This window comes from Toxotes jaculatrix, chromosome 20, assembly GCF_017976425.1.
Source record: "Toxotes jaculatrix isolate fToxJac2 chromosome 20, fToxJac2.pri, whole genome shotgun sequence".
In the NCBI taxonomy this organism is placed as follows: domain Eukaryota; kingdom Metazoa; phylum Chordata; class Actinopteri; family Toxotidae; genus Toxotes; species Toxotes jaculatrix.
The window spans coordinates 20,126,601-20,148,740 of NC_054413.1; the positions used below are offsets into that span (position 1 = coordinate 20,126,601).

The 22,140-nt window shown below is 44.4% G+C and overlaps 1 protein-coding gene across 2 annotated transcripts; it reads right to left on the reverse strand.

Moving 5' to 3' along the window:
* Nucleotides 1–259: 259 nt before the first annotated feature.
* Nucleotides 260–21,916, reverse strand: LOC121200849 (NEDD4-like E3 ubiquitin-protein ligase WWP1). 2 transcript variants are annotated; one of them, XM_041066374.1, is made up of 25 exons: nucleotides 21,759–21,916; nucleotides 16,693–16,749; nucleotides 15,435–15,526; nucleotides 15,042–15,180; nucleotides 13,995–14,119; nucleotides 13,450–13,596; nucleotides 13,192–13,264; nucleotides 10,560–10,741; nucleotides 9,234–9,669; nucleotides 9,002–9,097; nucleotides 8,169–8,343; nucleotides 6,931–6,985; nucleotides 6,606–6,690; nucleotides 6,327–6,455; nucleotides 5,958–6,030; nucleotides 5,783–5,854; nucleotides 5,576–5,664; nucleotides 5,235–5,394; nucleotides 4,957–5,090; nucleotides 4,432–4,572; nucleotides 4,194–4,314; nucleotides 3,919–4,023; nucleotides 3,670–3,766; nucleotides 3,362–3,434; nucleotides 260–3,072 (listed from the first exon to the last, which is right to left on the reverse strand). In XM_041066374.1, exons 3-25 carry the CDS (start codon nucleotides 15,502–15,504, stop codon nucleotides 2,973–2,975), a joined length of 2,877 nt encoding a protein of 958 aa, XP_040922308.1. In that variant the 5' UTR covers nucleotides 15,505–15,526; nucleotides 16,693–16,749; nucleotides 21,759–21,916; the 3' UTR covers nucleotides 260–2,972. The 2 variants fall into 2 exon arrangements, with proteins under 2 accessions (XP_040922308.1, XP_040922309.1); XM_041066375.1 differs by lacking the exon at nucleotides 21,759–21,916 and adding an exon at nucleotides 18,868–18,946.
* Nucleotides 21,917–22,140: the final 224 nt, after the last annotated feature.

A 22,140-nucleotide genomic window follows, 5' to 3' on the forward strand; every position in this document is an offset into this window, starting at 1 on the left:
AAACATTAGTGGACTCTTGATTCTTTAAGCTTTCAGACCCGTCGGCATCCCGGTCACACACAGACGGACTGAACTGAAATCAGACTTCAGAGCAGCTGTAATGTTGGTCAGATACATTTATTAAATATGGTTCAAAGCAAAAAAAAAAAAAAAAAAAAAAAACCCAGAGCACATTGTTGGATTTCTCTCTCGGGGCGGGAGGCGTCTCATCGCCGCACAACAAAAAGAAAGCAAGCGTGGTCACGGGGGGTTTATCCACTTATTTATTTGTATCTCATAAATCCATCTCTCTTCATTTAAAATGGGTGAAAGAAGATTAAAAATGAATCTTCTATACACATCGTCTCCAGTAAAGGGGCATTCTGTACAGTGTGGTTGGTGTTTACAGTGTGTATCTACACGCGATATGTTACAGGGTGGATGCGTTTCAGGCGGCCTAAACCGGAGTGGGCACAGTTAGAAGTTACCTGCTGCACTGTCAGCCGTCAGCTTTACTCTGAGGGAACACACCTGTCCAGGTGAGGCTTAATCCAATCACTGGCTACGATGAAGGCGACCTGAAACGCCCCATCTATCTCTGATAAGAACAAAGGCATCACAGATTTACATCAATGGAGCGGCGGCTCTGTGTATTTCATTATAATATTTAAGTACTTTATTTACTTTCATTATCTTTATACAATGAATATTCACATACAGGTGATGTTCTTTGATTACAGGTTTCTGTTCAAAAGGAAGCACAAGGTTACGCAGTGCTGACGTCTCTCGCGTCGGCTCCTTTTGCTACAGTAAATGTTTGTCTTCATACGGTCGTCCCTCCTCGCAGAGTACATGTTATTTACATGACTGATAACGCGACTGATCACCGGCTCCTCCTAGAAGAAGCCTAAATGCTGCTGTTTGCAGTGGCTGTGAGAAAGCAGGGAGAATGACGATGACCTGCCACTGCCCAAGCTTTTTTTTTTCCCCGTTTAGACCAGTGACTGAAACAATGAGCACCAGAGTCGTCGTTTGGGAACAAAAGAGTTGGACGTGACATTTTAAAAAACAAGGGGCATGTCCCCCGAAGGACAGAAAATCTGCAAGAGGACAAGGGGACAGGGGGACGGGGGTGGGTGCAGTGCATCATGAGGCTGGCTGCTGTGTTAGCTGCTGAGGAGTTTTCCACACTAACTGCTCTGTGGAGGTTTCTAATTATTTCTCTGTGATTAGTTTAAGTCTTTATGAAACTAAGGCGATCACCTGAACATGATATAGAACGTGAGCTGAACTAATTCACCTGTGTGACGCTGAGCTGTGGTCACACTGCAGATACACACTGTGTGTGACGGAGCTGCGCAGGTACAGGTTCCTGACCCACGTTATTCCTCCAGAATAAATCCTCCCCGGCCGGTTTTCACTCTGTGCTGCCTGCATGCAGGATTGGTGTACGTCTCTATACGCTGATTTCAAGTCATTCAAAAGCTGAAATATGATTCTTTTTTTTTAGTGCAGCACCTCTAATCTACTTAATGATCATTTACCAAATGAAACAAACGCTGTCTACGGGACATTCAAGAACATTTACTGCCATGATAATGACATTTTTGCTATTATACCAGGAGTTTTATGCAGCGCGGGCTTCAGCTGTGATGAGTTAGCCGGTGGTAATGACTGAGAGGCCGACCACTCCTTTCAGTACACGGACAGATGCAGTGAAAGGAGTACATTCATCAGAATGTCTGAATGAGACCTCACAGGAAGTCCAGCTGTCATCTGCTGTCTCTGATGTTGGTGGTGAAGATGTGTGTGAGGGTGTGATACCTGTGACTGAGGGGCTGGAGCACACGGGAAGATTCTTCACAGTCCGAGAGCACAACTCAGAGGAGGCCAAGGAGAATCAGTCACGAGCACATGAACAACGGAGCCGCTGAATCTCGTCTTTGTGGGTTTTTTTTTTTTCTGTCGTGATAATTTTCCAAACAGCTCCATGTTGAAGTGGAAGCCGAGGCTCTGTCGTCCTCGTGTGCAGCTCACTTTGCCAACTGAAGCCGCAGGCTTAAACACTGTTAACCACAGGCTCCACCGTCAGCCCACACACACACACACACACACACACACACACACACACACACACACACACACACACACATTCACTCTTTCACTTCCATTCAGACTATCTTCCATCCCCATGTTCCTTGTGAGAGCAGCTTTTGTCCTGGAACTTCACACCAGTCCCGATTCCTGTCTTCATCCATCTGATGATGAAGTCCGTCTTCCTCTGGGCTGATGTCCACAATCTCACTGAGGGCAAAACTACATGAGAGGATGATCCCTCGCTTCATCTGCCTCAGACCAGTCCATCCTCAACACTTTGCCTTTTAGACGATGATGGTCAGTAAAAAAAATAAAGTAAAATAAAATGCTAATTTAGAGACAGAGCGATCCATGCTGGGACGTCTGTGTGTGTGTGTGTGTGTGTGGTGGAAGACGGTCTCATCTTCAGAGGCAGCCATGCAAGCCCGCAAAAAAAAAAAAAGAAAAAGCAACAATTACTGAGTCCAAAGGGAAAAAGAGAAATTCAGGCACCAGACCCCAGGACTACCCCTGCCTTTTAAAAGCTCTATAGAACTAGAGCTTTAAAAGTCGATTTCTACTATAAAATCCTCTCAAAAGCACTTTCAGTCTGTTTTAAAAAGCCAGTCAGCAGTGGGAGGAAATTAAAAAAATACCCATGATTTCTGTTTTTAAACAGAGGAGCAAAAATGCTGAAATGCTTGCATATTTCATGATGGGCTGTGGTATAATATCTAAGGGCTGGGGAACAGGACTGCAGCAAAAACAATGCTGCAAATTAAGATTTGGTTTAAAATGAGAAAATAGCTTATATACATTGGTGGTTATCTTGTGCAATTTTTTTTTTTTTAGTTTGTTTTACTTGACTGATTAGACAGCGACGGGGGAGGGAGAGCACGCAGGAGGACCCCCTCCCTCTATTCTTGGCCAAATCCTTCTGTCTCCTCGATGGCAAAGAGCAGCTTCTCTTTCAGCTGTTCGAAGCTTTTGTAAGGAGGCAAGTCCAGACGGTTAAAACTGGAAAGAGTGAGAGGGAGGACCTCAGATCAGCATGACGATACATAACAAAACACTTCCCATGTGCTGATTACAGATTATCCCAGGCACAGTAACAGCTTCCTACATGAATACAGGCTGCTGTGATGCACGTTTGTAGAAAACTGTCTGTACCTGTGACAGGAGCAGGAATCTGTGGAAACCTCACTCAGCTCATGGGATGTTACTAATGATAACAATACTTATTAACTCTATCCTGTGACATGTCATCAGGTCCACTCATTACTCATTTGATTTGAGTTATACTCACCATGTGTGGCTCCGTGGAAGCCACGTGTCCTTCCCCACCTTCTCAATGCAGAACTTCTGGGGCCCGTTACTTCCTGCAGGACCAAAGAAAACCAGGGCTGAGAGGACTGGAAACAACTGGAGAGTCCAGACCCCGAGTCTCTGGACAGCTACACACTGTTCAGGCTCCGAGCTTCGGCACACTCAGTGTGGTTTGGCTGACTCAACAGCTGGCTGTCCAAATACTTACGGTCAGCGATGCATATGTGTATAGTTCATATGTGCAGGTAGTTGTGTCACTCTGTGTGTGTGTGTGTGTGTGTCACTGACCCATGAGCTCGGCGAAGCCGCCCAGAGGAAGCCTGCAGGTCCCCGTGACAAACTGCATGAGCCGCAGTCGCACTTCGTTGTCCACTTCTTTCACCAGCTGCAGGGAAGGAAACGCACTCATCAGTGACCACACACTGCTGACCAGCCGGGCTGTCAGTATCACACACACCCAGGAGTGTGTGTGTGTGTGTGTGTGTGTGTGTGTGTGTGTGTGTGCGTGTGTGTGTGTGTGCGTGTGTGTGACTGTACCTGCCAGAACCAGATGATCTGTTTGCTGTTTCTGGTGTAGTGACGATACACTGTGTTCCTCTGCCAGTCCTGCAGATCCACCTCCTGCATGCCACACAGCATCACCTGGACCACACACACACACACACACACACACACACACACACACACACACACACACACACACACACACACACACACACACACACACACACACAAACACATAAATCACATGTGCAAGGGTGGGGCAAAGAGTGGGGCAATTTATCTGGATTAAAACAAGCAGCTCTGCTCACCTCCAGCTCCTTTTCATCAAAGTACTGGAGCCACTGAAGTGGAACCACCTCGTTGAAACCATCCAGGAAAGCTTTGGTCTGACCTTCTACCCCACGAGAGAACCTCCACTCTGCCATCAGGCTGAAAGCCAGACGGAACAAACGTTCTTTGTTAGTTTCACAAACAACAGTTTGCTAAACATGATGCTGAGAGGCCAGATATTACTGCACCTCTGAGGAAACAGTGGTTATACCCAACCTGATATACTCCTCCTTGTTCTCCTCGGTGACGAGGACATTGGCGCCGTCAGGTTTGAGGTCATGAGAGGTGATCTTCCCCAGAATCTCCATGTCCACAGAGAAGTACATCTCCAGACCACACTCTTCAATGTTGTTGTCCCTGAGGAGACATGAGACACAATCATAGAGGCTAAACAGCTCATTGTGCTACAAGAATAATTACTGTGGGTAATGTGTCTGTGCTGGAGACTCATCCTGCCCCTTTGTTTCACTGAGTCACCCCCACCTCCACAGTGGTTAGCACAGTGGTGAGGTGTGATACTGTGGTTCTCCGAGTTCTCAAGAGAACTGGGAAACCCTCTGGATAATGTGATGAAGGATGAACAGACTGGCTCTTTAATCAAAGGCTCCACTCAGATATTTACAACTGTCAAATAAACAACAGTGAACCGGCTTTTTCGTCTCTAATGTTCGACAGTGACGGGATCAGCGACGTTCGGACGTGCTCATGGAAACACAGAAGACAATGTAGGACACAAATTACCTGATCCATATGAGTGAGTTGTAGAACTCTGGGTCAATGGACTCGAGATCTTTGAGGATGAGCTTCTTGTTCAGCATGCGTTTGTAGAAAGGCAGAGAGAAGCCTGTGTCGATGAACTTGCCGTGGAAAAGTGCCTGCAGGAAGAAATATGAGAGCAAACCTGTTTTCTACTGTGCTGGTAAACACACGCAGACTGTGTTTAATCTCACAGTGTATTTGTGTTTGTAACAACATAAACCGTCACAGCGGTTCGCGTGTGTGGCAGGGCGGGAACTTGCCATTGCGATAAAGCGGCCTATGAAGCAGAAGTAGGAGAGGTGGTCCGGGTTGATGGCCGAGGCTGGGTTGATCTGCAGACAGTAGTTGCTCTTGCCGGCGTACTCAAACAGACAGTACATCGGGTTCAGCACTTCATGGGACAACAAGAAGAACCACTCTCTGAAAAGTGACGTGTGCGACAAAGAGGAAGGAGGAAAAGATGGAGAATGAGAGGAGGTGGGGGGCACAAGAGGTGCACATGATCCTTTACTGCTTACATTTTCCAAAAAGCTAGTTTATACAAGAGAAAAAAAAATTACACGTAAAATTCATATTATGCCATTTTTATTGTCCATATTACCGAGCTAAGCCGCCGTAGTCCAGACCCTCCTCGCCTCTGAAGATGACGTAGAGTCTCCTCCTCAAGTCGTAGGGCTTAAGAGCCATAATCTACACGACACACAAGATCAGCTAAAACACAGCATCAGCACACTGATGGCATGAATGTTTGGAAGTATGAAGAGTATAACATCAGTTTAAACTGCAAACGGTGGAGGGACCCTCTTACTTGTTGGAACGAGTCTTCAAACAACGTCTGTCTGGAGACGGTGATCTTCACATGGCTAGGGAGAGCATTGGACTGAGGACAGACAGGACAAAACATTAATGCGTGCACAAAAAGATCAAGATGTGAGGCTGAGAGCAAGGAAGTGAGGGACGGACGGGAGACAGAAATCACCCACCTGGCACAAGTAGCGAAAATGTGCAAGCTTCCATCTGAAGCTGCGCTCATATGCGATCTGAGGGCCTTTGGTGCTGAGAAGCAAAAAGATTTAAAAGGTCAACATGTAGAAAGTCCAAACTGACAGATGCAATGGGAAAAAAGCTTTCTTCTATCAGGGTGAATAGATGCATCTTCAACATATAAGGAAAAAATGTGGCACGTGTGAAACCTGGCGTGTTCCCATGAAGTTTACATCCGGAAAACTTTCCTCTGTCAGTGTCTGCACGCACACACTGACAGACCTGCTAAATGTCAGGTGCACCGGTGTGAGCCCTGTGTCATGTCATGTAGAACACCTGAACAGGTAACAGGTAACAAGTGCTCTTACACGGAGGATTTTCCAGTGCGGGGGTCGCTGAAAGTGGTGGTTCGGGTGTTGTGATCCACGAAGTAGCGAACCCCTTCCCTTGTGTACCGGATCTCCCAACCTTCAGGCAGAGGATCCTCATTCTGTAGCCTATACACACACACACACACACACACACACACACACACACACACACACACACACACACACACACACACACAGTTATGAAGTATAATATATATCCTGTGCATTTTAAATGTCTTTCCATTTTTTATTCTACTGTGGTTTCTTGGAGCTCACCCTTGGGTTCGGGGGTCTTCCCACTGCGTTGTCTTGGTGTTGTGGTTGACAAAGTACACTCGGTCATTGGAGTCCACACGTCTCTCTAATGTTGATAAAAACACACACAGGAATCTGCAGCTTTAGAGTCTGACTATCACCAGTGCTGACTCGTGACAAACACATAAAAACAGTTATCAGCTTCAGACAGTATCACAAACCATTTGCACTTTTGTATTCATGAAAAAAAGGTAAAATGTATAGTGAAACATTTCTGTACTTTTCTTACAGTTCACACTGACACCGAGTCCCTGAAAAGGATTTGGAAGAAAGACTGTGAACTCACCCCAACCAGGAGGTAGCGGGCCAAGGGGATCGTTCTCAGCAGACATCATGGATGCCTGGAAACGAGGTATGCACACATAGATGTCCATTCAGAAAACACCAGGAAGACACAAACCTTGTCAAAAATACTCCTGATGTGTGGGCGATTATAACAAAAACAGATTCCACAAGAGGAAAATTAGATAAAGTTCAAAATAAAAACAAAGTAAGAATCCACAAACAGTCCTGCTGTGTCTGCCGGAGAGCCTCTGTGGCTGGGTACTGCTCAGTGCGTCACAGCACAGCGGTGTGTCTGTTGATTTGTGTTGTAAGCTAATCATCATCAGTGACGATGACGTCACCGCTCAGATCAAAGACCCTCACAAAGATAACCAGGCTGAGGGGCTGAGTCTGGGGGTGGTCAGGTAAAGTTCTCACCTTTGGGTTAAACGAGGTGAGCGAAATGTCAGACGGCGTACTGAGTGAGTGGGGTTGCAACACACATGCACCCAGAGAAAGAAATGAGATTCATTAGGAAAAGGACGGGGAGAGTTTCATGTTACATCATTTGTAACCACAATCAGAAGCTGGTCCATCAATTTTCAGACTGTTTACTCCTCCCATTTTATCATGGGAGCGAGAAAATACAACAGAGGACAACACCATCTACAGTATAAGCTGATTTAATATACACTTTAATAAAAGCATGCTGAAATTTCTGATTTGAAATGTCAGAACGTGTTGTGTCATATTAAATATTTGGGATTTGTTGTTATGTGGCTGGATATGCAGAAATTGTGTTCTTTTGCAGTCGTGCTTTTGAATTCTTTAAAAAGTGAATGGAGCCACTCAGAGCTCTGGCTGACGGCAGAGGAGTTCTGCATCGTAACAATACACCAAGGATCTGAGCCATTAGAGGCTGCAAGGAAAAGGAAAAGTGATCACTGGCATCGCAGATCACCAGAAACTAAATTATCTTCAAAGAAATGAAAAAGCGGTTTCAGTCAGAGCCACAGATCCGTTCTCTGCTCTGTTCTCTGTGGTCCTGTGTGAGCACTGTGGAGTGGTCTGAGCTAAACGCACACTTCAAAAGTTGACGAGCTGATAAAAGCTAACAGCGGGAAAGATCCAGGGTGGTCAGGTGACTCAATCATGCACAAAGAAAGGGCCACAGCACATGCATTTTACAGGAGGAAATGTAAAAAACTGAAAACAGTGTCTGAGGAGAGCAGAGAATGGGTGTGGTGAGGACTGGCTTACAGAGTAGAGGTATCTCTGGTTAAACTGGTGCATAGCTCCTTGCAGCTGGCTGCGTTGGCTCTGCCACTGCTCAAAGTTGCGGACTGATTCCATTGTGGGACGCTGCCACGTGGTGGTGCGAGTGTTGTGGTCCACGTAATAGATCCTGCCCCGGTCATCCACTCTGCGCTCCCACCTGGCACAGCGGAGGACATGGACAGTGCAATTAACAGTGACACACAAATGCAGGCCTGTGAGCCGGTGGCTAATCCAGTCAGGAGAGTCAAAGGTTCACTTCACAGGTTTAACATCAAAGGTTCTTTTTATTACTGACTTGCAGATCGTTCCGGGGGGGGGGGGGGGGGGACTTTAAATGATCACCAACCAATCACAGAAACTCTGCCCCTGCTTGATGATATTTACCAGATAATTACCTCTCACTGAAACTGGCTAAAACTTACCTCTAACAAACTTTCTGTTCTGTGAAAACACCACTCTACTTCCTGGGACTGTCTGTCTTTGGTACTTGTTACTTGTTGTTAATGTTATGTTATGTTTACAGTACATGTCAGGACACTTCATTATATAGTATCAGCTGCATTCTGTTATGGAGACAGAATGTAAGTGCAAGAAAGACAAACTGAAGCTTTCTAACAATACTGTGGGTCTACAACATTTTTTTGTTTAGCTGCACAGTTAAAAGCCATCTTGCATAAAGAGGGTGTTAAAGTAACTTATGTATGTAAGTATGTATGTATGTATGTAGGCAGAAGCCACAGTTTAAACAGACAAAGTTACAGCATCTAGTCTGAAAGGAGCTACAGGCAGAGAGCGTGTGAAAGAAGGGCACTCACCCCGGTGGTAGTGGCTGTGGTCTCTCCCAGGTAGTAGTCCTGGTGTTGTGGTCTACATAGTACGTTCTCCCATGCGGGTCTTTCCTCTGCTCCCATCTAAAAGACACAACCATTCACAAGAATTTGAAAAAAAGGCAAGAGTTAATACCTCATAATGCAAATAAAGATTGGAAAAAAACATGTGATGTTACAGAAGGAACGCAGAAAAGGAGCTGCTGGTGGTCGTCTTTACCCCGGTGGCAGAGGATCTGAGGCTCCAGCATTGGGCGCCTGCTGTCTGGGCTTGGCCCCATCTGTAGTCACAGTTGCACTGCTACTACTGCTATTACCGCCTGCTCCTGAAGCATTGGTGTCTCCCTGTGCTGGGGAGGAAGAGGACGATGATGAGGAGGTGGCGGTGGTGGCGGTGGCGGTGGTGGTGGCCCCCTGAGCTGGGGAGGTGAACGTGGAGGAAGCAGCAGCAGTGCCATCAGGAGGCTTAGCAGCAGAAGATGAGGCTGGAGCCTGTGTGGAGGGTGGCAGGGGTTGAGATGTGCTATTTGGTGCTGTGACAGGGTCTGGCAGGACGGCATCTTGACTGCAGCCCTCGTGGTCGTCTGCAGGAGACAGCGAATCACCTGGTGTAACAGACGATGGTCCGAGAGCAACAACACAGGACTCCCCGTTGACTGCAGGAAAGACAGAGAAAGACAGTGGTGCTGTTTAAATCCGTGGACTAAACTCTTTCACCACCACGACTGGATGCCAGTGATGTCTCAGGGAAAAGATCTGCCCTTTAAATGGCTGACTGTACAAAAAGCAATCCAATAATCGACACGTGTACACATACATCAGGCTTATAGCACCTGGCTTATCGACAAGCATAGCAGTGAACACGAACATATCCACTGACAGAGGGACTTTAAGGGTTCAAATGCATCTTTCACTCTTAACTCTGCAAACTATGGCTTGGTCTCTGCACCAAAAATCTGCCCACAGAACTCTGCATTTCAAACAAACGGCTGTCGATCACGGAGCGCACGCTCTGCAGAGCTGTCGCTTTTTATTTGAAATTCAATTCTGTACATTCACACGTTATTAAACATATCATGACACCAAACTATCTGAGAAGTTACAACCCAGTAAAAAATGACTACTCTTCAGCCCAGTTTAGCTCAGTGTAATCAGTGTGCTACTGGTGCTCTGCACTCTGCTCTCTCTCTGTCTATCCCCTCCAGGCAGATTTCGACAGAGGTGCTGACAGCAGCACAGATTACAGGTCTCACTTAATGAAAATGAATCTACTGTGCTTCTCTTCTGTTCAGCAGGACTGAGTGAACCATGACCAAAGTGGCCTGAGCCCTCTGCCCAGGCAACACAACGAATACCTGCTGAAAATATGAACATCTGTAACTGAGGTGCTCTGATAATGATTTGACTTAATTCCATCTTTGACACGGATCTTTACAACAAACACAACATAACACAACATAAAACTGAAAAGGTCATAAACACACCATTCAAATCTGAGAACTCTTCTAAGTTAGTGAAATTCACACGCTGTGAAATGCAAACTCACCTGTCCTGCTCTCTGTGTCACTGTCCGAGGGTTGGTGGACTGGGGTGGAGTTGGGTGTGGTGTCTCCGTTGACGACATGAGCGAGGGCAGGGCTGCAGGAGCTGGAAGGCACCTGACCATCCACACCGTTGGAGGCCGAACAGGAGTCTGACCTCGGACCCAAGTCTGTACCATTCACTGTGCTTTAGGAGAAAACACAACCATCCCGTTAATAACTAACACAAAATGCTAAACCTATACATTATACACAAGATATCAAAGATAGGTTTGTTTGTACTACTGGCCCACAGCAGGTGTGTAATACATTTGTTTCACTGTGGGCTTAATGTGTGCTGCTTCTACTCTTTGTGGGAGTGTTGGATAAAAGACTTGCACTTGTGACACTGAGACTATTGTCTTGTGAGGACAGATCCTTATCCCCACAAGACAATAGTCTCAGGAGGCCGTGGTGATGTAATGGGTGCAGCTGAAGGGGCCCTTTGGAAAGCCAGCAGAGTTCAGTCAGTGCCACAGGCGTACCCATACTACGACCAACACAAGACCTGCCATGTGACTCTACTCAAGGCTTCGTCTAGGCCAGAGGTAATAAGGAAAATGTCAGACCAGCAGGTAAGCAGCAAGAGGAAAGAGTCACAAAGGTCTTCCCTCAGTCCAAAGCTGCTGTCACACATGAACCGCAACCCTGAACTCTTCTACACATTACCTCTGCAAATGCCTGAATCAGTGGTACCAGTGAATGGTACATTAAATGGACTTTACTCTGCCAGCTCCCTGGTACAATGTCCATGTAATGCCTGATTCAGCCCATGTGTGACAAGAGCAGATCATTGTCAGGAGAATTAAAGCTGTGCGAATGGGCGTGTTGATGAGGTTTTCATCCCGCCTCCTGCACGCTCTGCCCAGCCGACACCCATCGCCTAAACCAAACAGAGTATTTCCAGCAGGTGTGAAAGCATCCGGACATAGTCTGGAGTTTATGCAAGAAATCAGCTAAAGAGAATGTTTGTTCTGAATTTGAAGAAACTCTCCCGAGGCACTCCTGAAATATCGTGTTCACGAGAATGGGATGGACGGACGCACAGACAACCCAAAAACATCGTGCCTCCGGCCGCGGCTGTAACCACGGTGCAGGCATAAACAAAGGGAGATAGTTTGAAAGTGATGAACAGAAAAGACAAGAGAGGCAATGGGACGAAGAATGCCAGAAAACACCAAAGCACAACTGTGATGTAAGATCATGAAAGGACAACAAGTTAAAGAGACAGACACAAATGGAGAGAAGTGGATCAGACGCTTCCCCAAGAATCTGATCCTCGCTAAACGACCAACTAACTCCGCCTGGCTGCCTTTCATTTGCTGTCACATTTTGGGGAAGGAGCAGAGAGGCTAAGTCCGAGTTCAGACCGAAAAGGACTATAACATAACCAGCAGGATTAGCACAGTACATGCTCCAAGCCATTCTACCTGATATGTACAGGAGGCCGATGGGTGATGACAGACTGTTGTGAAACAAAATGTGATCCAGGTTTAACTACTTTTGCAAGACTACCCCGTTTTCCTTTTGCTTATGCTGCCAGCACTGTCAGTCAAATCTGATCACACCGGCAGATTAGCTGGACTTAAGAGTTAAACTTTTAACAAATAACATCAAAGAATGTTCTGGTTTTCTTCAAGACTTTACTTTCATCACCGCTCATTTAGTCTTGAAGATTTAATGTTATAGAGAAATACTCGAGAGCTGAAGCCAGACTAATGCAGGGTTTATGATGCGTTTTATAATATAAACATGCTTAGATTCTCAACAAATACATCAATTAAAATTAAGTTAATTCATATATTTGTGTATCTTAATTATACCAACTGTGATAAAAACATTTTTTAATAGAAGTTCCCCTTTAGTATTTACATGATTTTAACAGTCAATAACCACAACGGTCTTTTAAACGTAACGGTTTCAGTTGTTAATTCACTGAAACCAAAAATATGTGTCTGTGTCACGTGTTTAACATGAACATAAAGTAATAACGAAGCCTTATTTCTACATTATTGAGTTAATAATAAGGAGAAATGCTCTGTTGCCACCACAGACATCCCTCAGCTGGCTACCTTTCCTATCTGGCTGAGTACTCAAGCCTTTGGCAGACTCCCAGGGAGGGGAACACTACTAAGTTTTAAATGTCCCCCTGCTTGCGTCTTGCAGTCCTCTAAGCAACTGCAATGCAGAGAGGAGCCAGGCAGCCACTACCCTCTAAACCCCCACCAACCCACCCAAACTCCCGGCTGGTGCGGTGAGCAGATGTGCTTCCTTTGTGGCTTTCCAATAAACACACATTTACAGTGTGACAGATAATAAAGATTGGCACCAGAGGCGCAGCTGGTACAACCTGTGGACTGAGAAAAAGCAAGACACAGAGAGACAACACACCCACGGTGTCTGAGCTTTGACATTAATGTAAAGCAGAGCATCACATGACATGACATGTTCCTACAGGGTACACTGTAGGAAGATCATGCTAACACACAACTCTTTGCAGCGTGTTAGCATTCCTTTATCCAAACTGGGCCAACAGCTTGTTTTTACGTGCAGCATGAATAATGGCGCCAAAATGGTCGGTCTGTTTAGTTTGTTTACCTGTTGGCAGCCCTTGAGGAAGAGGACGACGAGTCTCCATTTTCATGGATGGCGTCACCATTCTGTTGGACTTCTGGAAAGAATCGGAGACAACGATGTTAGTTTACACATATTATGTGCAAGTGTATATTTAGTTAATTCAAACAAGTAGGTTTGGGTGATAGTTTACCAGTATTTTGTGCTTCCCTGTTGTTATTTACTAGTTACACACGGCACTGACAGTATTGCCCACCCCTAACATGTAAATATTGAGCTCACTGGTGCCATTTGCGGGATTGCCGTTGGTAAGCTGTGACAGCTCCTCCTGGTCGGTGAGTCCATCTAGGTAGACAGTCAGCTCCCCTGTGGGCACCACAGCTCCTTTGTGCTCCACGTTCAGCTTCAGCACCTCCTTCACGTTCTCCACTGTGGAGCCAAAGCAGGGATGTATGGGGTGAGAGGAGGCATGACAATGGACTGACATCAATAAAAACATAAAGCAATTCATTGTAAAGGTTTGACTTATAATGCTCACATTAGAATGTAAGAGACGCTACCAGGCAACCTCAACAACAAACTGTTACTGATTCTGATTAACACAAACTTTAATGCTCCCATTATAAACCAACCAGAAGCAAAAAGACAGAAACAGTTCAGAATACTTGATACTGGCTGGACTAATTCAGTAATACCTCACTGTACCTGCTGTTGTGTGGAGCTGTAGTGGCTGTGCAACCCCCACATTTGCTAAACAATAAACACATGACCACCCCACACCTTCAGTTATAATACAGTTCTGTATGTTCGATGCGGCTTAATCATACATTTTCTGTCATGCTGCTCCAACGCTTTCATTAGGTCCAGTGTGGCTTTGCCCAGCAGAGCGTCTGCTTTCAGGGTGTGGTGACTCCATACTTTGAAATCCACCTGTGTGCGCGGAGTTACATTCCTAGATAGTCAGGAAGACACAAACAAACACGCATGTAATCACACAAACAGACACCTTCAAAAATATTAAAGCACAGACTGATCCATCACGTTTTTTCTGCTGTAGTATTGTAAGTGTTTCATGACATCTCTATCAGAATTCATGTGTAGGACTCACAACATCTTACAGAAGATCCATGGTGCAAACACAAGACCACAAACACAGCAGCACTCTGGCCTGTCAGCAATAATTAGCCAATAAAAACAATTAGCATTCGCAATGACGTGTTGCTGACATTTGGCAGAGCCATTTGGAAGTCAGAGAGCTGTAAACATCTGCCATGTTCAGGCTGCTGGCTCCACCGGTGTCTCAAATGATACAAAGAGCTGTGTGTGTTGTTGTGCAGCATTTTCCCCTTGTTCTAATAATTATCAGATGAGCCACCTGAGGGTTTTCTGTGGTCTTTATATTTAGAACTTCAAAAGAATATGTTTCTTTTTTTTAATGTGTTTCAACAGCTGTTAATTACATAAGATAGTGAGTACACTATCTGTAGAAAGGAAGAAGAACTGTTGCTTTTTATTGCTCAGGAGCTTTCACAGAAGCACAAGTCATCTGGCGTTCAGCTCTTTTTCTAAGAACCTTCTGTTAGCGGGAGTACGAGAGGACAGATGTTTGTGGTCGTCTTGACTCGCGGTGTCTTTCGTTTTTATCCTCTCTAAACAATAAGTGACTGGAGATTCATGAATTATTCTCTTTCACTCGGTTCTGGAGCAAAGCATGATCACGGCCCATCCATACACACACAGATATCAAAGAAGGAAGAAGGAGAGGGAAGACCAAGAACACGTGGCACAGAGGTAAAGAAATAAGACACTATGACACACACAGAGACAGACAAAGACTGTTGGACACATGGAGTAGGCAAACTGTTGCTGCTTACAGAGTGAGCCTCTCGTCCCATTTAGGACTGGAGGAGCTGTGAGACTTCACTGTGCGGCGCGACTCCCCCTCTGCTGTCACCTCCACATAAATGGCAGTCCCAAACAGGCTCTTCTTCCTCTTGATTTTGGCACAGGAAACTGGCAGCAAACGAAGGAAGCAAGGAGACAAGTGAAAATCTTTACTTTCAACGCTTTATATTTTCACTTTCTAGCTAGCACGCTTCCTCAGATATTCAGGTTAAATAATGTGATGTATTATTGATCCCATGAGGAAAAACGTCTTTTCCTGTTGACAGTGCTTCAGTGTGAGCTCTCTGAGGAGGTGACAGGGTCTGGACCCTGAAGCCACGCCACCACTCTCACACTGTACAGCCTGCTGTGCTTGGACTCACCAATGGCATGAAGCTGTGACGTTCCTCTGTGGTTATGGCTAGACTCTGCTCTGGATGAGGCCGTGGCCATGTCATACACCACAGTGGGAAACCTACAAAACCATATGCATGCACACGCACACGCACACACACACACAAAGCAAGTCAAATTAATTTATAAAGCACATTTAAAAACAACTGACCAAAGTTCTTCTGATCAAAATAGCAAAAACCATTAAGTAACACAATAAAAGCCAAAAGACCAGTTTAAAAAACAAAGACAACAAAATCATAAATATTCAGTCATAAACAATAAAAATCAACTCTCTCATACTGAGGAATAAAGATGTGTTTTAAGATGAGATGTAAAGAAAAAACAGCCAGCCTGACATGCAGAGTTTGGGGGCTACAACTGCAAAGGCACCATCTCCCCAACCAGAGGCAACTGATCAGCTGACCTGAGTGACCTTGATGAGATGTGTGGTTGTAAAAGGTCACACAGGTAGGTTGGGGCTATCCAATTTAAGCCATAATATCTAAGAATGGACTGAGAACAGAACCCTGAGAGACTCCATATGGGAGAGGTGCTAAGGAGGACAGAGTCATCAAGGCTGGCAGAAAAACTTCTCACAATACCCCAGGTGAGAGATGAAGATGGCTGAACTATGGTCTACAGTGTTGAATGAATCTGTGAGATCTAAAAGTGTAAGAATGTTGAAATCTCCAGAGTCAGTAGCAAATAAAACATGACTGAAAAAGTGCAGATTCATTGTTGTGAAGAGCTTTAAAACCAGACGGGAAAACCTCAAGAATGCCATGTCTAAAAAAGCAAACATCAAACACGCAAGACATATTCTCAGGAAATTCACTTTCTCAGGAAAAAGCCCATACTAATGAGAAGTTTTAGGAGATGCTAACACATTCTGATCAGCTTGTTCTTGCACTCAACAAACACCATAGTAGAAGAATCAATCTAAGACTGATCTGACTGAGCCATTGCTGCTTTGGTTTACGGCTCCTGTCTGTGCTCCTGTGTGATTACTACTGTAATCTGACATTTATATGAGATGTCTGTTCCCTGTACAAGTTTTCGAGGTATACGAGAGGTAGACGAGAAAAGGTAAACAAAGGTAAAAGGTAAACGAGAAAAGTAGACTGTCATCCTTTATGTCTTGACTCTAAAACATTTTACACTCTCGTTGAAACATGCTGACTCATCACACTTAATACTAATCAATATTATGTGTAACATACTGGAAGAAAAATCATCTATACTCACAACTGGTGTGCGCTGCTAGACCCTCTGGTTCAGCCTACTCCGTGTCCCATGGTTCCTCTGAAACAGAAAATTGCAGGCTCAGCACTACAGATGGGCCCTTCAAACACACCTCTAAGATCCTTGCTACAACCGATTACCAATCACACCCACCAGTGACTGGTGCTTGGTTTTTTTAGTTGTAAACAACTAAACAACAAAAAAAATTCCTGGTTCTTGGTTCCAGTTCAGAACTGCTCCATGCCACCTACCCCCAGAATTTTATGGAAATATTTTTTTAAGATTTACATAATTTGTAGTTAGTTAATTAAGCTGTATGTGTAATTGCACTTGATGTCAGGATCAAGAACACAATGAAACAACAAGCCAAAGACAACATGTCACTGTCTGAGCTCCAGATGCTAACAAGTCAGTGCACCCACTGTTTCCTGATCTCATACAAAGGATCCCATTAGGACCAAGCGTTTTTTGATATGATTAAATAATCACAGCACACGGTTGACACACAGGCTGGCTGATCACCTAACACTGACCCCAAGTCAGAGCAACAGCTTTTAAGCTGCTTAGAAGGAACCCAATTAAAAAGACAGGGACAGTTCGTACCGGAGCTGACCGATCAGTGTGCTGGCCATCGAGCAGATGCACAGTGCCAGGCGAAGCTCAGTCCGCTTTCTTTCTGCTCTGAAGGTTTTATATCCAGTCAGTTTACTTTTGATCTGATGGGTTAACCAGCCATTTAAAAGTAGAAGCTCTGAGCCCAACTTCAAACTGACCTTGTTTTTCAAGTGTGTCATTCAACATGCAGACTTTTTACAGAAACCTTCCAGAACTGAACATAACCATTTTAAGTCTTATCCAAATGTTTCAAAAGTAAAAACCTTTCCAGTTTTGAGTTTCTTTAAATCTATTACATACTGCAATCACATCAGAGAACGCCACACGTATAAGGAAATCAGTTATTAGACCCGTTGCAGGGTCTAATAATTGCATTTCATCTATTAACGAATGGATCAATCGAACTGTTGTTTTCAGCTCTAATCGTTAGCTCTGCTCTTTGTCGTCAAAAACACCAAACTGAAATGGATGATGCTGACTCTGTAACTGAGGTCAGAAATTAAACCCAGCCAGCAGCATTTCAGCGAAACTGCCACTAATGATCAAAAACCTCACAGAGCATCTCTAAGGACATCACATTCATTTTAAGCTGCAGTGCGACCTCCGGGATGTGGAGCAGTGGAGCACGTATTCATGTCAGTCTGTGTAGTTTTCTGGGTTTTTTAAATTTTTTTTGCATTTTGCCTTTGACAGCCACTGTAGAGGGAGACAGGAGACATGGGGTGAGGGGGGCAGGAGGTTAGGACATGCAACAAAAGTCCCCCAGCACCATTAACCATTAGGCAACCGGTGCACCCTCGAACTGGCATCTTTTCCTGACTCAGACATACACCAGCCAACATTTCTACTGATTAACTAAGTTCACTCTGAAGTTAAAGTTCCACCACACAAGGACAGATGTGCCAACTTTGTTAATTAATAAAAGAAACCAGGTGAAGAATCAATGTCTAACATTTGTAAAAAAAAAAAACAACAACAAAAAACCAAAACAAAACAACTATTACTACCCCATGAACATCTCCATTGGTAAAAGATTTTTTGTATATTATGTCCTAATTAAAATTTTTACCCTTTGATCCTGATTCTTAATAAATATCTATATTTTCTTGAAAACTCTAAGCTCGACAATGTAATCACATTAAAACCAACTGAAGTAAAATCTACTGTAGATATTAGCTCTGCTTTAATAAACACAAGCTGTATTGTGGCTCTCCCTTAATGAATTTCCAAAGAGTCTTACAGTGATTTGTTAATATAGTTCATTTTGTAAATATCGATCTGGTGGATCAGCTTGGGGCACCCCTACTGAAGTCATTATGACCAGCAGACTCTGAGGCATCGTTTAATGATGAGCCTCGTGCTTAAAAACCCATGTGCTGAAACAAGAAAACAAACAGAAACATTTAAATTTGCCAGAAGCAAACACATTAATCAGAGTCCCAGGACGAAGACAACAAAGTCATAAAGGCATTTCATCGGCAAGTTATATAATTTAAAGCAATCTTCATAATATTTGAGTTACCAGCATAATAAAAGAGGCCCAGCAGAACCCCAGACATTTACCTCCCTGTTCATTTGTCTGATAATCCATGGCAGATGGCTGATGAAGAAAGTGTAACCGCAGTCTCCACCTCTCAAATGTCTTGTGAAGAAAACACACAGTGTAGAGTGATAGGATGTGACAAATTTATACATGAAATACTCCAGGACACTTAACCGCTGTCAGCACCCGAGTCATTCATAACAACAACTATCAGCAACGTGAACATCAGAAGTCATCAGATGCTCACCAGCTCCTGGCTGCAGCATGTACTGTATGTGGTCTGAAAGAGCGATTTTTCCAAAAATGCAGTTTGACCTAGTGGCCATGCCAGGCCTTCCCATTCCTGAGTTAGACCTCATTACAGCAGGTTTAAATCTGACTTAAGCTGGACCCCTGAGGATCAGCCTTTCAAAGGGTAAAACAAAAACCTTTTTAACAATAGCAACAACAACAATAGCAGGGTTTTCCACTTTTGTTCAAACAAAACACGCAATCTGAATTCCTCTGTTTCAATTGTGTATGGAATTTATCGCCATTTTCTGCTATTTTGATCCAATAATTTATTTTATTTATTTATTAAGTGCTGATGAAGAGTTGCAGAACTAATCTGAATCAAAGGTCCTGGCTTTTCATCAATCTACATGGAGGTCTAAATACAGGTTTCTTCTACAGTACCTGTTTGCCAATAAACGTTAAATATGAAGGATCATCACATGCCCAGATGAGAAAAGCACAAGTCTGAGTTTAAAAGTGCAACCTGCACAATAATATTAAAGCTTGTACCTAAGGTTTGCTTCAGTTTTCTTTTTATCATTGTGTGTGACTGGTTGCTTCTGCAGTCTAATGTGATGGTCAGCCCACAGAAAGAAAAGTCAGCAGGCGTGGTATAGGGATGGCTCTGCTTACCAAACAGGCAGCACCTATCTCAGTGCTAGAAAATGCTATTTATATTTTGTGGAGCATGTGCGTTTGTGTGTCTGCATCATGCCAATGCTTCTTTGGGAGGAGGATGTTGACACACCTTAGGGAGGCCATGTTGTCAGAGGGTGTTCCCTAACATGAACAGGACAGGACTTCCCCTTCAAGCACACAGCCCAGATCCAAAAAACTGGGGGGAAAAACGAGTCACAGCCTCAGTGAATTTGAGAGCAGCAGGAGGCAAGAGAAGGTTTTGATGGGTCCATTTAGACCACGCAGGGCTTCACTGCAGCAGTCAGTCCACCCCAGATTTGTGATAACTGCACAGTTTAGTCAAGGTAATGAGACAGCGATTGTGCTTCCCATTTCCGTGCACACAGCAAAGGCTGTTTCAAGGTAAAGTGATAGTGAATAACAGTCGTTAACCTAGCTCTCCTTTATCTCAACAACAACTGGGAGCTGTTTTTAATTCTCACAACTTTTCTTTATGTTGGCATGGCACACTGGCTTCACACAGTGGTGGCAGGCTACAACTCCTGCTTTCCCCACAGCTGATTTCTTGCTGTTCAAAGGTCAGTGAGCGAGCGAGCAAGCGTGTGTGAGTGAGAGAGAGAGAGAGAGAGAGAGAACACAAACAAGTATATTTCAGTGCAAGCTAGCAAAAGTTGCTGCTCAAGTGACAGCTTCCTGTAAGCAGCTCCCTCCCACCGTGGCAGTAATATATACAGTATGTGACAGTCTGGGCTGCCGAACCAGGACGCTCACTAATGGTCCGGAAATACAACAGCCAAGGGTTTACAGAAAACCTTCATCGGTCACTCAAACAAATACAGTCCAATTTGACCACTTCTCTTTGCATGTCCTCAAAAGGTTAATGGAAGACACCTGGGCCTTACCTTTATTGACAAGAATTCCCATCAAGTGTTAACTGAGTCCATGTTAAACGATGTTACCCCAGTGGCATAAAATTCTCAAATCCCTCTGTCTTTGCAGGTCAGAGACATTACAGTTAATGACCAATATTCACAGAGAGGGCACCACTTATATGTCATGCAGATTAATGCTGTTAGATAGCAGTGTACCTGCTTCATGACAGGCCCATGTTTACCTCACGTATTGAGCATGACCAAAGAGGTATCTTGCACACACTAAATGTCAACATCTCTAGAATTTAAAAAATAACCAATGTTTTTTTCCTTCAGATAATAAAAAAAGTCAGGTAAACAAGATCATGGATTATTGAATCATAAAGGAGGAGACTGCTAACACTTTCACACTATCCACAGGCCATAAGCTAACAACAGCCTGTTATTTAAAACGCAAACTGATCATAAACACACAAACTCTGACATGGTTAACCGACACCGGCTAACTTTGTTAAATCCACTGACATGCTAACTAGCTCATACACTAAGACTAACGTAACAGGTAACTACTGGCCTAGAGGTAGTAACCGTCTAAGATCTTTGCCAGTGTTCGGTAAACTTGTATTTGTACTGATGCAGCATCTGTCAGATACGGCTGGCTAACGACATGTAATCATGTACTGTTTGCAACCAAAGCTAAAGTCAGCTAACTGAGCAATCAGTGAACTAGCCAGTTAGCTACAGCAAAAAAACCCAGTTTAGTAGCGTTTGTTGGCGAAACTAGCTTAACGTTAGCCGACTGTCTTAACTACCATTACGACATCCAGCTGACTAACCAGATGATAATGTCTGCACGGTCAGTGTGCTTGTTTAATCTTCTACAGGGCTGGAGACACGGCTAGTTTAGCCAGCTAACGTTACAAACTCAGCTGACTTAGCTATTATCCAACAGCTACCAGCTAGCCGGCGTGCTAACTAACTTAGCTACTTAGCAGCCGTGCTAGTTGTCCGCCATCACAGAGCTAGTCAAACAGTTTGGTTCAGACTTGGAACGAATTCATTCTGACATTACGAGAAAACCGCTGGTAACCTCACTGGTTTAAATCACACAAGCAGCCTTGTTTTACCTTGCCCGTTGTCCCCGCTCCTTCCTTCCTCGGTGTATCTCAGCGGCTCTCTAACGTTACGGCTGTCGGTAAAACACCCAACCGAACAGGGCCCACAGTCTGCTACGGCTCTCTAGCCATCTCTGTGCAGGAGCGTCCGTCCGGCGAACAGTCGAGCGACAGGCGCGCCACCCCAAATACTGCTGTGTAATAACACGGGACACCAGTTGGCCCCCAGTCACACTGTAAATACACACGTAGTGTTGTTACTGCACAACAGAGACAGTTTAATGGTCATTTCATTGTCTGTATTCTTTAATACTCACAGTTTTTTTTTCTTTTTTCAGTTTCTGCCGCAGTGATGTTCACCTGCATGTTTGGATGTTTCAGTGGTTCCCAAGCT